The 16596-nt window shown below is 48.8% G+C and overlaps 2 protein-coding genes across 4 annotated transcripts in view; both read left to right on the top strand.

Annotated features, from left to right (window-relative positions):
• Nucleotides 1-16596, top strand: part of SNCAIP (synuclein alpha interacting protein) — a 169233-nt gene that overhangs the window by 81884 nt on the left and 70753 nt on the right. For all 3 annotated transcript variants that reach the window (XM_062189808.1, XM_062189806.1, XM_062189809.1), the window contains exon 2: nucleotides 14927-15029. In XM_062189808.1, coding sequence (XP_062045792.1) covers nucleotides 14973-15029 — 57 coding nt within the window. In that variant the 5' untranslated portion in view covers nucleotides 14927-14972. The remainder of the gene's footprint in view (nucleotides 1-14926; nucleotides 15030-16596) is intronic.
• LOC133758611 (uncharacterized) lies at nucleotides 2956-3927 on the top strand. The gene has a single exon (XM_062189810.1). It carries the CDS (start codon nucleotides 2956-2958, stop codon nucleotides 3925-3927), a length of 972 nt encoding a protein of 323 aa, XP_062045794.1.

Genomic DNA, 16596 nt, shown 5'->3' with positions numbered 1-16596 from the left:
ATTTTAAAGAGAGCTTTATTCCCTTTATAGTGAATGTTTGCTGTTTCTGTGCTATGGAAACAATACTGAAGGAAGCAAATGGCACATACTTCACTCATCCTAACAAAAAAGGACATAATACGTGTTTGCCAGCCCTGTAAAAAATAAATGCTGATGCTGGCATTGGGGCCCAGTGGGTTAATCCACCAATGCCAGCATCCCATGTGGGCACTGGTTCAAGTCCTAGCTGCTCCACTTCCCATCCATCTCCCTGCTAATGGCCTGAGAAAGCAGTGGAAGATAGCCTAAATGCCTGGGCCCCTGTATTCACATAGGAGACCTGGATGAAGCTCCTGGCCATTTGAGGATGAACCAGTGGATGGAAGATCTCTCTCTGTCCCTCCCTCTCTCTCTGTAACTCTGCCCCTCCCTCTCTCTCTGTACCTCTGCCTTTGAAATAAATAAATCCTTTTTTATTAAGAGAAAAATGTTTATATAAGCTTTTCTTTTGTTTTACAAAATATTTCTCATAATTAGCCCCCAAGTTCTATGTCTGAAAAGCCAGTATTATTTACTGTAAATTACTCCGGACAGTTTGAGACATAGCATCACAGAGCTGTTTTCTTAATCCAGTAGCCCAGAGTGAAGTCCCCAGTGAAGGTGGACTGTGTGGTGCCTGCCATTTGTGGTTGTCATTCGCTGTTGGCAGACTGAGTGCAGGCAGTCGCCGTGCCTCTGTGTAATCCTGCCAAGGCTGGAAAACGGCCTTTTTCCATTTCCAGTTGTGCTTCTTGAACCCACATACAGAACGCCTGGAGATTATTATAACATGAACATTCTTATTTATTGTTCAAATTGAAAGACAGGAGAGACTAAGGGCCATTCAGAAACCCGCATGACTTGTATCTGATAAATTCAAGAAAGCCCTGGGTCTTGGGTGTACTGATCGTAAATCGCTGGGTCTGACAATGTGTGGCACAGCAGTGATGGAGAGCTCGTGAGGCCTGGCTTGGATTCCTGTCCTCAGCAGGCAGTAGCTCTGGGTAATTTGCTTTTCTCTGTGGTCTTCCATTCCCTCATCTGTAAGAGTGACATTAAGGATTAAATCAGATTAAATTGATGCAGCAAAATGTCAACCCAGGGCTTGGTGCAAGCTGCTGTTAAATAAATGGTCAGTGCATTGTCACTGTGATATTACTGTTTATCTTCATTATCATCCTCGTTATTATTAGAAACATGGTGGTGCCTCATTGACTGATGGTAACTGACACTGAGATGGTAGATGCGTCTGAGGAAAGAGAGTGTGTTGTGTGGAGACTCTGAGATGGCTAACTCTGGGAAGCCCATGAGAGAAAAGGGGCTTAATGGGACGTGTCTGTCCCCAGTCCCCGCCTCCTCCACAGCGGGGTTGCACGGCCCGCTTTCCTGCCTGCTTAACCATCCTGAGCCTCTTAACATGTGTGCCCCTAGGAGTTTCCCATTACTTAACAGCTTGATGGATAGCGAATACTGACATTATCTTTATGTACATTAAATATCACCTATTTTCCTATTATTCTTCCTTGTATTTTTTGGCCAGATCAACGTTGTACTCGTAAAACACAAAGAAGTCCTGATTGGTGGCTTTTGCCAGTTTCTGTGGCATAAATACTCGCAGTATGGCCAATTGCAAGCTGTCAGTGTGAAGTCATCGAGCACAGAGCTGGCATGAGTTGTGCCCCGTTGCCCAAGTCCATATAAGCTGGCTGCATCCCACACTGGGGCAGGCCATACCCAGTTGTGCTTCAGCAGAATGGGGGGAAGGGGGATGACAACAAGACTTAGGAGAAAACGCTGTGAGGAAAGCACAGCCAGGAGCCAGACAACATCGTTCTAGGGAACCATGTTCTAGGGAACCTCTCCAGTGAACTCATAAGCTTGCATTAGCTCGCTAGGTGGCAGGCTTCTGAATTAGTGCAGCTCACTCTGTGAGGTCTGCACCCGAATGGCCTGTTTCTCGGCCTGTGCCCACACCCTTAGCCCATGCGTTCCTGCAGTTTGTCTCCATGGTGGATCATTAGGGTATGCCAGGCAAACAGGATTCATCCAGAGTGAGTACACGCCAGACTACTTGACAGTCTGTTTCCGTGCCTGTTCTCTGTGCTCTCTGCTCGTACCGAGTGCAAAACCCTCTCCTAGCCCCTCGTGCGTGGGTGGGAACGTCTCCCCAGTCACTTCCTTGTTGCTGAGTTTTCCTGTAACTGGTGCTTTCGAGGCTTGGTGTGGATACAACGCCCATGTTTGTGAAAGGGTCAATTCCTTTCTTTCCCCTTCCTCGCTCCCCCCTTTCCTGCTCCCGTCTGTTCCCTCCCCTGCTTCTTTCCCGGGTGTTTTCTATCGTCTTCATTTGCATTCCTCACAAGTCCTTGAGATCATCTGAACAGGAAGTGTCCCAGCTTCGCAGAACGTCAGAGAATCCAGAAGACCACTCAGCTTGCATCGGTGACTGCCACTTTATCTCAAGTCTCATCATTTTGGGATCTTTGTTGTTATCCAGAAACCTGCTACTTTGATTTTCCCCCATGAGCGGAATGGGATGATTTCTCTGGTCACCTTTCCTTAGCTGGCAAAAATGTAATCTCATCCTCTTCCTCTTGAAATCCGTATTGTGCTGTGTCTAGGAAATTGTATCACTGTGCTGTAAACACCTGAGAACCTTTAATTACAAGCTGATACCCAGTGCTTCATCGTCATGGTTAAGTTAAGCACACAGAATCCTCCAGGGAAAGCTCTGATTCCAGCAGCACACGCTGGAGCCAGCAGGATTCTGTTATAGACCGTCTCAGCCATTGTCCCTACCACTCGATGGTGTTGTCAACACGGTGGATTTTTTTTTTTTTTTAAATCCGGGTCTTTTCACTTAAGACCTCCTAAAAGTTCACCAAAGGCTGTATGACTTAAGCTAAAGAGAACGGGGTGTTTGGTCTGGCGTTGACCATGAAGCCCTCTGCAGACGTGCTCGAACTCATCGCCTGTGCTGTTCTGGTCCTTGTGAGCTGTGTGGGAAACACGTGTTTGTTTTACACCACCAGGAAGTGCATCACTGGACGTGTACAGACATCCTTTCTTCTCATTTTCAGTCTTGCATCCGTCCACCTTATTAAAAACTTGGTGGTGAACGTCATAAAGATTGTTTACTCTTCTGGGATTGTGCTGGATTCCGCTGGCTGCAAGGTTCTGCACTTCACAGCAGCCCTGACAACCTCTCTGGCCATCTGGTTCATGTTACACTTGGCGCTGCTGTACCACCGGAAGCTTTACCAAATCGTCCACCCCTCGAGGGAGGCTGCAAGCCCGGAGCAGCAGGAGCGTTCCGTGAAGCTGGTGTCTGCACTTTGGGTGGCTGGTGTGGCTGTCTACACCCCACTGGTGGTTTATACTAGAAAGGCAGAGAACCCGAGCGCAGGAAATGATACAGACCCCTTGTCCACCAACAGGATGTACATGGATTGCCTGATAGACTTTGGAAACGAGCAGGTAGAACTTTACTATGGGAAAATATTTTTAGTTCTGATTGATGTTCTGCCTTTAGCCATCTTAGTCTTCGTCTGTTTCTGGATGTCTTTCCTCCTTTCCAAGAGAAAGAAGATGACATATGGTGACATCTGGATTGGAGATGATGATTCAGAAGTTGAAATCCTTAGAGGAGCCAAGTTTAGTATTTTATTAATGTTGCTGATCACTCCACTTTGGATTTCTCACTTTATCTTAGTCTGTTTCTTGAAAGACTTGGCAGCGTGTGTCTTGATTCCAGCTGTTCTCTCGGCTCTCTCTTCAGGCTTCTCTGCTCTCAGTCCTTTCCTGCTTATGCTGGTTAATTACAAAATGAAGTTGGTGTCCTTCTGTGGTGCCAAAGAGGTAAAGCCCACCCCACCGCCTGCAAATGTTATTCTTTCTCCATATGCTTGATGGCGGAGAGCTGCTTGTTAATCCCTGGCAAACGGGCCTTGTCTTGGGAGGGTGCAGCTAGGTTTTTGTGACCCTCATCAACAGACCGTTTCTGAAAGGGCCTCTAGAAAATTGACTCCTCTCCAAAAACAGACTGCGGAGGGAAACCGTGCACGGAAAAGATATATGAACACTAAGTTCTTGGAAGTGGAAGAAAAATAGCCATCGTGACCTGTGTGATTTAGGACGATGCCAAGATTTGTTAGTGTAGCCAGTCGAAAGCAGCTCAGCAGTGACCGCAGCCTGGAAAGGAACTGCGCATAAACAAGATATTGAGTATTTGCTCTGTGCAAGGTTCAAACACTGCGCGGATCTGAGGATACCGTTTCCTAGCTGAATCTCTGAAGGTACTCCCGGAACCTTCGTCCCTCACGTTTTTCTTGAAATGCTCCCCCCTTGTAGGAAGTGTGTTGGGTGGATGTGTAGCGTCCCATTTTGCACCTTGGATGATAGTATCTCCTCCTCTAAACTGGAAGCGTGTTATTTGTGTTCACCTTACCTTCAGCGTCTTTAGTAAGTTGGGATTAGGCAGAAGCACTGGATCAGTGAGTTACTACTTGCTAAGTCACACTGTGCATGTGTGTATAGTTGTGCACATATTGGTTGCTATAGACATTTAGCCTCTATCCTTGCTTGTTCCTCTAACTATATTTCAAACCATAGTATTTTTAAAAAGGACACACATTTTTGGTCATTAACTTGGTACATTTACATATCAGAAGAATTTATAAAATCCTCATAATTGATTTCTGGGTTTGGATTCAATAAAAATATCCAGATTATAATTCTAATTAAAAATACATGGCCAAGTTTTGATGTTTCACTGTTAGCCAGTACAGCCATTTGGAGTGCTTCAGATGCAATGAGTAATTATTGTAAATGTTGATGCATATATTTGTGTAAGCATTGAGTTTCCAGCTTATTCTTATTAGAGACTTTTCCCCCATTTTCCTTCTGTTTTAACAGAGCCAGGATTTATTTTACTGTAGTTCTGGTGAATGGATGCCCACCAGTTGCGATTTCTGCTCTAAAAAGGCTGCACTGAGCATTATAAATCTGGACCTCGTTAGTGGAGGGGACTTAAGACATTTGTGTTGCCGTTAGGGGCTACAGAGAAAGAAAACTGTAAAGTAACCAAGGCCCCAGTTCTGTAGGCTTGCATGGGCCATTGTCTGTCCGATGGACAGCGCAGGGAATCCAGAAAGTACACAGAGATGGACTTGCAGCCTTCTGAGATTTCTGGGTGGTCTTCATGGGAAATGCTTAGCCGAGTCCACTGAGGTAGTTTAATCAGAAGGGCACTAGGCATGGATCCTGTATAATGAAGCTAACATCTGGGGAGATGGAGGATGTGGGGAAGCGGCCACCATGTTTTAATTAGGTGCAGATGTAGTCAGGGCTGGGAACAGCCCCTGATCTTAGGTAGTGGTTCTGTAACATGGTTTCTGAGACCAGCTCAATCAGTGTCACCTTGAAACCTTGTTAGAAATACAGATTCTTGGGCCCCATGCCAGGCTGTTCAGTCAGAAACTCTGGGAGTTGAACCCAGCAAGCTACTTCATAAGCCTTCCGCGTAATTCCCATGCATGCTACAGTTTGGAAACCCTCGTCTAGGGTTGCTCCGGAGCTTAATCCTCACACTCGCCTGCCATGACACCAAGATCTCTGGCTCAGGATGGGGTCTTCAGCACTCCCCAGGCGTCCTGCTGTCGTGTCTGCTCCTCTCTAAAATGGCAGTCGGGATTCTCATCTGTGTTCCATACGTCCTCAATACTAGCTGCTAAACAGATCCGTCGCAGAAGTTAAGCAGTCTTTGCAAAGTCAAGCATACGCCATCGCCGCTTCAGGAACTTGGGTTAGGTTTGGGTAGTTTCCTGTACATGACAGAGTGCAAGTCCAGTTCCCAGATCATTCCACAGCTCCTTTCCAGAAGCCAGTGAGAGACACAGTTGGCTAAAGCTCATGCTGAACTTCCCAGGACTAGAAATGTTTCCTTTTTCTTCCCCGATACTTTGTTTTATTTGTTTGGACCTCATTAGGTCATAGTTTTGTCCTTGTGGAATTGATAGATTCTAATCTGCAGCAGAAAATAAATCATATGCTTGCTGAATGAACAAGAGTCCTGTTCTCTCTTTAAACTTATTTCCAGTCTGACTCCCTTGTTCACTCTTCTCTCCCTCAGCTACCATATTTCATCCGCGTTGTTGGCTGGAGCAGGGGAGGAGGTGAAAGAGAATAAAGCAGGTTCAACAGAAACTGCCCGGTAGCGCCCCACAGGGGGGCCCAGGTGGGACTGCGCTGTCTGAGGCCCTGCGCTGGTTCTAGGGGTGTTCCCCAAGGTCCCGCCTCAGCCCACACAGGTGCCCTAAGTTAGGCCCCCTGTCCCCTCCCCATGCAGGATTCTTTCTTTCCTCTGTCAGGGCCCCTCCTAACTTCCCTGGGGACCATTTCTTGCTGGGATGGTTGTGATCTCACTTGGCAACCCAGTAAAGCCCATTCCGGTGTCATGATTAGAAAGTCTTTACTGAAACCCACTTCCCAGAAAGTCCCTCTGAGACCTGCCCTTGGAGTCAAATCCTCTTCCACCTGCTGTGTCTTTTAGAGTCCTCATCTTGGAGAGAAACCTTTCTCTTTTCCTAGTTCGGTGTTTCCTTAGCTGCGCTGCCTCCTTTTCCCTGTCGCTGGCTGTCTTAGCTCTGGCACTCTGTCTCACTACCTTCCACTCACCCTGAGTCCCTGCTCAAAGGTGGGACCCAGAACTAAGCGCAGTGTGTGTCTTCCTTGTATGTGTGTTTCTTGTGAGTCTGCTTGTGTTTTCCTTGTGTGTGTGTGTGTTTGTGTCTTTCCTATGGTTCCTTCTTTGGCTTCTCATGTACAGCTCTTGTGAGGATGGGTTCTTTTCTTCTTCCAGATAGAATTTTGAATGTTAAATGCATTCTAAATTCCATATATACACAGAGATTCAAAGCTATAAAAAAAAATGAGTACATCTTCTTTAGGCTAAAAAAATTGAGATCCTTCCAGACTCTGAGGTCCTAGTGCAAGATAGTTTATTCTCAGCATTCGGATTTCAGAAATTGAAATTTCCCCCAAATCTTTTAGAAGAATTTAAAATATAAATTATGCCTCAGAACTGCCGAAGACGGGAATGATCCTGGCCTCTCACATCAAGTTCCCCAGTGCAGTGCTAACTTACTGCCTTGTAAGATAAGGCATGAGGAAGCATGGTCTTAATCCACTTTCCTTTGAAGATGAATTAAAGTGTTGAATCGACCACCTGTGGAACGTGACATTTTATAGACTAGTTCAGGAGTACCTGTGGGTAAGGTATGTAAAGTACACAGACGTCTGTGTATTTTTTTAACTTTTATTTAATGAATATAAATTTCCAATGTACAGCTTATGCATTACAATGGCTTCCCCCTCCCATAACTTCCCTCCCACCCGCTCCCTCTCCTCTCCTCCCATCTCCCACTCCCTCTCCCCTTCCATTCACATCAAGATTCATTTTCAATTCTCTTTATATACAGAAGATCAATTTAGTATATATTAAGTAAAGATTTCAACAGTTTGCACCCACACAGAAACACAAAGTGAAACATACTGTTTGAGTACCAGTTATAGCATTAAATCACAATGTACAGCACATTTTAATGGTGATGATCTTGTCTGCCACCTCTATTTTTTTTATTTTTTTTTACTTTCATTGTATTTGAAAGGCAGAGCGAGAGAGAGAGAAGGAGAAATCTTCCATCTGCTGATTCACTCCTCAAATGCCTACAACAGCTGGGGCTGGGTCAGGCCAAAGCCAGGAGCATGGAAATTCCACCGAGGTCTCCCCAGGGGGCAGCAGGAACTCAGGATCTGGAGCCATCAGCTCCTGCCTTCCGAAAGCATTAGCAGGAAGCTGGATAGGAAGTGGAGTGGCCAGGACTCCAATCAGACACTGTGACACGGGATGTGCGTGTCCCAGGAACCAGCTTAAGCCACTGTGCCCAACACCCCCCCCCCCCCCACTTCTATGTAGACTCTGTTGAAAGAAGAATTCGGAGCAATGGTTCGTGGACACTCGTCACAATACAGCTCAGGGGTAAGGGTACCCATGGCACTCTGAGCGCAGTGGTTCAAAGACATTCCCAGGTCTTGGAGCAGAGTGGGTGGACCGGGAGGGCTCTGGGCCATTTAGCAGGAAGCGATTTGTTAGCTGGCTTTCTCTCTGAGTAGGACCTAACGTTGGCCAGAATATTTCTGAATGTTTTCCATCTGTCAAGTAGGAAGGGTATGAGTGCAAGTCGTAAATCATGCTGCATACCCCCCTCTCCCCTCACAGAACTGTAATGGACATAGTCGTATAGAAAGTATTGAAGATGAGTAGGAAACGTGAAATGTATGACACAGATGCAGTGTTGCTTAACACTGCAGTTTTGACAAGTAAGAAAGAAAGAACTAGACTTCAATTAGAAGCTTGCCTGTGTGTAGATGAGGCAGTTACAGAACCTCTCTGAGCCTTGGCTTCCTGATCTCTGAGATTTTTTTTTAAAAGATTTATTTGTCTATTTGAAAGGCAGAGTTATAGTGGGAGTTGGGGGAAGAAATAGATAGATCTTCCATCTGCAGGTTCACTCCCCAGACGGCCAGGTGTGTAGCAGGAGCCCAAAGTCTTGGGCCAGCATCCGCTGCCTTCCCAGGTGCATTACCAGGGAGGTGAATCTGAAGTAGAGTAGTGCTCACACAGGATGCAAGCATCCCAGGCAGGGGCTTAACCCGCCACACCACAACACTGTCCCCCATTGCCCCCTAACCCCAACCCACACAGGAGAACCCCAGGAAGGTCATGTCCCAGGGTCTTTATGAGGCAAAGGGAGCCATCAAGTCTCATTGGGAGCCCCCAGCCCCAGCCTGCGCAGAGATTGCTTGAGGTTTTCCTGTGGGGGCCCCCTCAGCACAGGCAAGGAGCTCAGCAATGTGTTCTCCTCTCTGGGAGCTGGAGCTGCCCCACGTTACCACATGCAAGCATCCAAGCCTGCCAGTGATACCAAACACTCCCTTGTATGTTACCAAGTACGCCAGAAACACGGATATTCCAAGAAGTTGTGCTCTATTTAACTCTTCGGCTTTGGAAGTACCCTTTTGTGTCTCCCCATACCCTGGCCTTCAACCTTCAGGAAGCAGAAGTGCTGCGTTTGGTGCTGTACCACTATTACCATCTTTCTGGAAATCCCAGTGCAGAACTCTCACCAGCAAGCCTTCATGCATGCTGTACCCGCTGCTGGGCGCTTCCTCGGACCCTCCAGTCTCCTCCTTCAGCTCCCAGCCTCAGCTCCCGCCTCTCCCAGGCAGACTTCCCTGTCTCCAAGGTCCAGATTAAGCATCTGGGGCCCTGTGTGTGCATTCTGTTTGGCAGGCACCTCCTTCTGTTGCAGTGACTGTGGTCTGGCTTGTCTCCTCTCGCGTTGTGTGCCCCATCCTGGTGTGCAGAGTGCCTAGCTAAGACACCCAGAATATTCCATAAAGAGAAGTGGCAAAAATCCATAGCCCCTATGCTCCCCTGCTTTCTCTCTCACAGATACTGCTTGGCTCTCCTTCAGTCTCCTGAAACGCCTTGCCTGTATCATTTTTCTGCCACAAGACGGCATTTAGCAACTGCCATGCTCTGGCCACTGTCGAATCAAAGAGGGAAAGAAACTGAATCCAGCATTTGGGATGAGTTGCTTCCTTGCCAGGCAAGCTACGGAGCCAGCTGGGGACAGCATTTCCACCCAAGCCTTCCAGTGCAGACAGATAGAATTGGTGAAAAAAAAAAATTTTTTTTGAGCTGTTGCATTGGAGGAAGCAAGGTCAAGATCTATAGGCAAGGCTTTGAGATGGGAAATTTATCCCGATGCAAAATTCGGCAGGCTTGTGTGCGCGCACACACGTGTGTTTAGGGAGTAGCTGTTGCGCGGAGTGTTGGTGGGTACAGAGTGAAGATACGGTGGTGCGGCTGGATTGCCCTGACCTCATCATGGAGTGCAGGCCGCTCATCTACTTTGACAAGACCGGCTTATTTTTAATTATCGGGCCTGTGGTAAATGGTAAGCGTAGCAGTGGTGACTCTGGCAGCCGGGGAGAAGTCTGTGTAATGTGAGCCTTCAGAACGAGCCCTTGCTGACTCCCCGTAAAACCGAGTGAGGCAATACATTTTAACAAGAATTTCAGTGGAGCAATTTATGTGATATGTGACTGGAGTCACAAATCAGGGAGCCTTTTATGAGCCAAGCGCCCCAGAAAGCGTACATTAAGATGAGTGTAGTTTCTCGACCTGTTGTGGGCCACTCCATGCTCTTGCTAGCAATGCTGCTGTTACGCAACAGATTTTTTTGGAAGTCTCCATTTGGGATGATTGTCTGACATCAGTGTTCAAGTCATAGCCAAAAAGCAACAGCACCAAACAGAACATCATCATCTGGAAGTGGGGAGAGAGGCCACCTTTTCACTTGGTTGTGCTGTCTTTGTTCTCTAGCTCTGTTGTGGCTCGGCTGTCTTTCTCATCCCTGGAAGGAGGCAGCTGGGCCGAGACCGAGGTCTCCCAGGAGAAGGTGTCTTGGTGGTGATGGACCATGAGGGGCTGGATCCCGACACCTGCTCTTCCGTAGGCACTGGGAGGACTCCTGCCCTGGGCAGTTTGTGAGACTGAGCTGGTGGAGTGCTGCCGGGCTCGAGTATGTGGGTGCTCTCTGTGTTGCTCCTCAGCTGCCCAGCTGGAGTTGGGGTCAGGCTTCTCCCTGCACCTGGGGCACATTCACAGAAGGGGACCATAGCGTCAACCCCGACATCTGCCCGGCACACAGGCCCCAGCCCTGGCTCTTTGTCCCCACGTCCTGGTACTTTACTCATCACCCTTCTGTCAGTGTTCCTACGCACACTGAGAGAGCTGCAGCATTGAGAAATAGTCCCTTGACCTCTGCCTACTCTCCCTCCCCTGGGCCGGTCTGCGTCTTCACTCTGCCCCCTTTGAAGACTTGTTTATGTGCACACAGCACACCTGCCTCAGTGAGTAATCAGTTAAATACCAGTGAAGAGAAATTCAGGTGGGCTTGCAGTAGGAAGGGTCCGATCAGCCAGCAGTCAGTCCTCCAGGTGAACAGACCTGGGGAGAAGGATTTAGGGGGAGAGGGACTGCTGTACAAAACAAAGTCCCCGTAGACACCCGGGAACCAGGCCAAGTGACTGCAGCGTCCAGGGTCCGGGCTGCCGGTGTGAGGGTGCAGCACACACACCTGACTGGGAGCAGAGGCCGACGGCGGTGCACAGCAGGAAAACTCTGACATGCAGGACGTTGGGCTGGGTCATCCTTGCAGGGGAGGCTGAAGCCTCTCTCCCCCTTGGGCGCTGCCCACTCCTGCCGGCCCCAGGAGGTGAGCCCACTGGCCTCCCTGCTGCTGCCCCGGCCAGATTGATGATGGGTTTGGGCGGTTCCGGAGCTTGCACTTGGCGCGGCTTCCTTCCGTCCCCTCTGGTCATAGCTGTGGAGTGGCACCGCGTACATCCACACTAGTCACGACAAGGCAAGGGCCCTTCCTTCCTCCAGTTGTAAAGCGGAAGAAACATAAGCCCTGCCTCGTAGCATTTTACTGCGTTTGCAAAGGTTTTCTTTTTCTCCTAGGAAGGGGAGCACAAAGCAGTGACACGTAGGTAGTTCATGTGCAGGGAGTTTTGTTTTGTTGCGCGTGTAGATGTGAAACGCTCCTTGAATACGAATTCAATCTGAGAATACAGATGAAGTCAGTGTTTTGGCAAGAGGCACCAGTGGAGATGGGGGTAGTGGCCCTGGCCCTTAGAGCTCAGCACTGAATCCCTCTCAAGGGTCAGACTCTCAGATGCTTCCCTGTCCCGAGATGAGTGCTGCAGCCTGGATCCAGCCATGGGGCCAGGTGGGAGGCCCAGCTGTTCAGCTCCAGCTGGTTGTTGCCGTGGGTGGGAGAGGAGGGCCTGTGTTGCCAGAGCTTTGGATATTTTGTAAATGAAACTGGAAATCCAGATTTTTATATGAAATCATCCAAAGCCTACAAGATGGCAACTGATTTGATGTTTTCAGCCCAGAGCTAGGGCCAGACTGGCCTCGTGGGCCTCCTGTGGGTGCCCCCTGGAGCTGCCGGGGAGCCTTGTTCTGTACAGTGGCTCGTAGGTTCCCTGGGTGGCTTGGTGGGAGGGGCAGAAGAGCCGGTGAGAAAAGCTCGGGCTCCATCTTTCTGATTTTTCCTCGTGGCGGCTGCCCTGGGTGCGTGCTCAGGGATGCCTGGAGCTCCAGGGCAAGGCAGGTGAGGAAGGAGAAAGGGGCATTGGCCGTTGCACCCTTGCCTGGGAAGGACGCTGGGGTTAGTGGATCCTGGGGGGTTTGCAGGCCCCAGCAAGAATATGAAGTCTTTGCAAGTGTTCCTTGGGAGGGGAGCGCTGAAGTCAGACAGAGGAACTGGGTCTAGGCTGCGAGCCGTGGCTGAGTCTGGAGGCCTCCGAAGGAGGGAAGGGAAGCCGTGGATGCCCTGCTTCTGGGCGGGGTCGTCCAGCCCACTAGGACGAACAGGAGCTGTGCCCAGGCCTCCCAGCAGTGGCTGCGACGGTCCTGGCCCCTCTGACCTGGCCTGGAGAGAACCCCGCCTCTCACTGAGTGCACCTGCAAGGCCTGCCCGCTTCACGGTCACGTGTGTCATCTGTGAGCCGTGTTCCCGTGGGGTGCCCATTGGATGCTGAGCGCTCTGTTGCCGGGGCAGCTCAGCCAGGTTCAGGGATCTTCTGTTCATTTGCTCAGTTAAGCTGTGTTCATCTGCATTTGCTAGGAGGAGTCTTCAGAAAGCTCACAGAAAATGTGCCTTGTCTCCTAATTCCATTTTTCCCCCAAGCTCACTGAAATAACCTCGTGCTTCGTTTTGTATTTCCACTTATTTAGAGACCCACTGGGACAGCAGCTTATGCATGCTTTCTGCTTGGTTTCTTTGTATTTCCGTGTTCGCGGTGCTGCACCCCAGCCTGACACCCAGTGTCCTGTGTGTCAGGCATCAAGGCCGTGGGGACGGGGTCTGGAGATGAGCAGCCCACAACGAGGGGCAGATGGCTGGAAAAGTCTGATTGCAGACAACCTGGAAGCCAGAGGGTTGGGTTGTCCCAGAATCCACCAGAACGGATGAGAAAGTTCTTGAAAATAACTAGCAAGTATGAGTGCCTGTGTTTTCCTCTGAAACACTCTTTGAGGATTTGAGGAAAATAAATCAATTCTTGTACACAAAAATGTGCTTGAACTCATTTTTAGATTTCTATAATTGGTATAATTCCCAGTTTTAAATATTTTTTACAAATCACATTGATTTTTTTCTTTTTAAGCTTTAATGTGATTTTAGAAGAACTTTCTAATGTATTCTGTTTCATTTTACTTGAAAGACAGGGACAGCCATAGAAAGATTTCCCATATTCCGGTTCACAACCTGAACACCTCCAATAGTCAGGACTCGGCCAGGCTGAAGTCAGGAGCCAGGAATTCAATCCACATCTCCCTTGTGAGTGGCCAAGACCCAAGTCCTTGAGCCATCACCTGTTGCCTCCCAGGGTGCACATCAGCAGGAAGCCGGAACTGTAAGCAGAACCGAGATTTTTATCCAGCACTCCAGTGTGGGATGCAGGTGTCCCAGGTGACGTGTTAAACATTGGGCCAAATGTCTGTCCCTCGGAACTTCTGCTTATTCAAACTGGGTCATCTCACTTAAGCATGGAGTAACATCCTAATCCTTCCTGGGTGGCTTCTGTATCCTCTGTAGTTAAAACTGTAAACATGGTATATGCATGTGGAAAGGGAAGGAGAGGAAACATGGAGGATTAAGTCAGATGGGTCTCAGGTATGAGGGCTTTTTATTATTTGTTTTCTATAATATACAAAAGTGATACCTTAGAATAAGAATTTCCTTGTAAAAGACAGGATCTTCCATACTCCTGATCTTTTATTGGGAAGCCCATTTTTCTCAGCCTGGATGAACTTCGACTTTTCATTAATAAGCTCCTTAGAGTTCTGCAAGCACACTTTGGTTATAGAACCAGAAGAGAGGGCAAAGTGAATTATTTCCGATACTTATGACTGGGTATTTAAGACAACTCTTACAGAAAAGACAAGTGGCGGGAGATGGAATTGTCTTTCGACATCTGAGCGTTGGCTCAGTGGAAGATAACTGCCCAGCGGGGTGCTTCCAGGAGTTGTGTTTCTGTTCTTGACATCTGTGGGTGTCACTGGTAGTGGGGGTGATGATCAGTGACAGGAAAACGTGGTGGGAGGCAGCGAGTCTTACCTCGAAGAATGCACAGGACATCCTGGGGCACAGTCAGGCCAAGCTGTCTGAAGCAGAGGACACTGTGGTAACTCCATGGTTTAGATCTAGACTTAGATCCTTTTTTCTTTCTTTGCTTGGAGGGTGGGATGGAAGTTACAGTGCAAATTCTAAAATGTTCATTATTCTGGGTTCGTTGCTGTCTGTTTTGTGCTTATATTATTACTGTGGAGTTCCAGTATTCATTGCGCCATGCACAACCTCCAACAACGTTCCTGCAGGAAGTATCTGAATAGGGTTTTTCTGAGGTGGCCGGGCTGGCTGCCCATCTCCGAAGCCCCTGCTTTTTCCCAGGGTGTAGCGAAGGCTGGGTGTGGACTGGGATGAGTCCCTGTAGTCACCATGGGGGGAAATTCTGACCAAGCTACTGTTCTGGCAGGGACAGAGATGAACAGATCAAGTAAGGGCTGTGGTGCTCACTGGGGAGCAAGCAGGTGCTCTGCTCTCTGCTCCTGGAAAGCCAGGGTGGGGACAGTGACAAGGGGAAGCAGGCTGCAAGGCAGCACCTGCACCCAGTGACCCTCCCCCTTGGTTTGTTTAAACATAAATGTTACCGTGGGTTATGAGACAGCTGACCAAGTTCTTGCCTTTTCTGCTTTTGTTTTGTCCAGGAATTTGTAAGTATTTGACCACACTCAAAATGTGCAAAGAAGAATAATGGAAGCCCCTGAATACCTTGATTTGGATGAAATAGACTTCAGTGATGACATATCTGTAAGTAGTACTGCTTGCAAACTAGTCTGTCTTCACCTTTATGGCTGCTTTCACTACGGCAGTCTGTGTATCTTCAACACTTCCAGCCATATTAGAAACTGACAGCATGGCAGGTGTTTGGCATCGTGCTTAGGATACTGGTTGAGATCGAAATGCCTGGGTTGGATACCCAGTGCTGGCTCCTGACTCCAGCTTCTGGCTAATGCAGACCTCAGGGGGTGGCAGTGGTGGCCACCCATATGGGAGGCCTATATTGAGTTCCCAGTTCCCAGCACCCAGCTCAGCCCTGGGACATTTGGGGAGTGAACCAGTAGAAAAAATAGCTCTCTCTTTATCTGTCTGGTGCTCTCTGCATTTCAAATAAACACATTTTAAAATAAAACAAATTGGGCCGGCGCCACGGCTCAATAGGCTAATCCTCCGCCTTGCGGCGCCGGCACACCGGGTTCTAGTCTTGGTCAGGGAGCCGGATTCTGTCCCGGTTGCTCCTCTTCCAGGCCAGCTCTCTGCTGTGGTCCGGGAGTGCAGTGGAGGATGGCCCAAGTGCTTGGGCCATCCACCCCATGGGAGACCAGGAGAAGCACCTGGCTCCTGCCTTTGGATCGGCGCGGTGCGCTGGCCGCAGTGCGCCAGCCGTGGCGGCCATTGGAAGGTGAACCAACAGCAAAAGGAAGACCTTTCTCTCTGTCTCTCTCTCTCGCTGTCCACTCTGCCTGTCAAAAAAAAAAAAAAAAAAAAACAAACAAACAAACAAAAACAAATTGACAGCAGAAATCCTGTGATTTTGGGGGTTTCCTAGACCAAGAAGTGAGTCCTCCTTAAGTGGATGAGTTTGGGAAGGCAAAGCACTTGACCTTACCTTGCCTGCCATTCTTAATCTGTTCAAGTGTTGTCAAAACTATTGAGTCCATTTATAATGTGCCTTTATATAGTAGGTACTTTGATAAGGTTAATTATGGGTATAATTATTAGAATGATAATTTCCAGTCCTCTTAGATGGCTGGCTGTTCCAAAGGCAGCATTCTAAAATTCATGAGGACAGACAGAAGGACAGCCCTGTTGGCAGTTGTTAGTAAAGGCCCTCCTAGTCAGCGTAGGTAGCAGAGCACAGACTGGACACTGTCAGGATAACTGAGGAAGGGTCTAGAGTTGACCAGTTGAAATCCTGTAAAGCTGTGGGCTGGTGAGTGTGAGTTCAGAACGCCCAGAACATGCTGCTGCCTCCAGGCTAACGCAGGGCTGCTCTCAGTGGTTGTCTGCCAGCCCCTCCCTCAGAGCCTCCTGTGACCCCTGCTGGGCCACGTGGCCACTTCTGCCATGCGGCAGCCTCGAGAGCCCCCGCAGCACGAGGTGGATGCCTGTGCCTGAGCTCACCAGGACCTCCAAGCTCACCGTCCGGACCTTCTCTCTCATTTGTGTCTCGCAGCCTGGAGGTTGGGGTCACCAGTGGAGACAGCCTCTGGCAGCAGCTTCATTCCTCTGCTCCTACTCGAATTAAAATAGGATGAGCATTGTACCCGAGAACTTCACATGCTCTTTTGGATGAGGTTTTTGGTACCACCTTTTC

This window comes from Lepus europaeus, chromosome 4 (assembly GCF_033115175.1).
Source record: "Lepus europaeus isolate LE1 chromosome 4, mLepTim1.pri, whole genome shotgun sequence".
Classification (NCBI taxonomy): Eukaryota; Metazoa; Chordata; class Mammalia; order Lagomorpha; family Leporidae; genus Lepus; species Lepus europaeus.
This window is presented reverse-complemented; position numbering and strand designations above follow the sequence as displayed.

Bases quoted from the DNA above. Each gene is read 5' to 3' on its own strand.
- LOC133758611 (XM_062189810.1), top strand. From the start codon at position 2,956: ATGAAGCCCTCTGCAGACGTGCTCGAACTCATCGCCTGTGCTGTTCTG.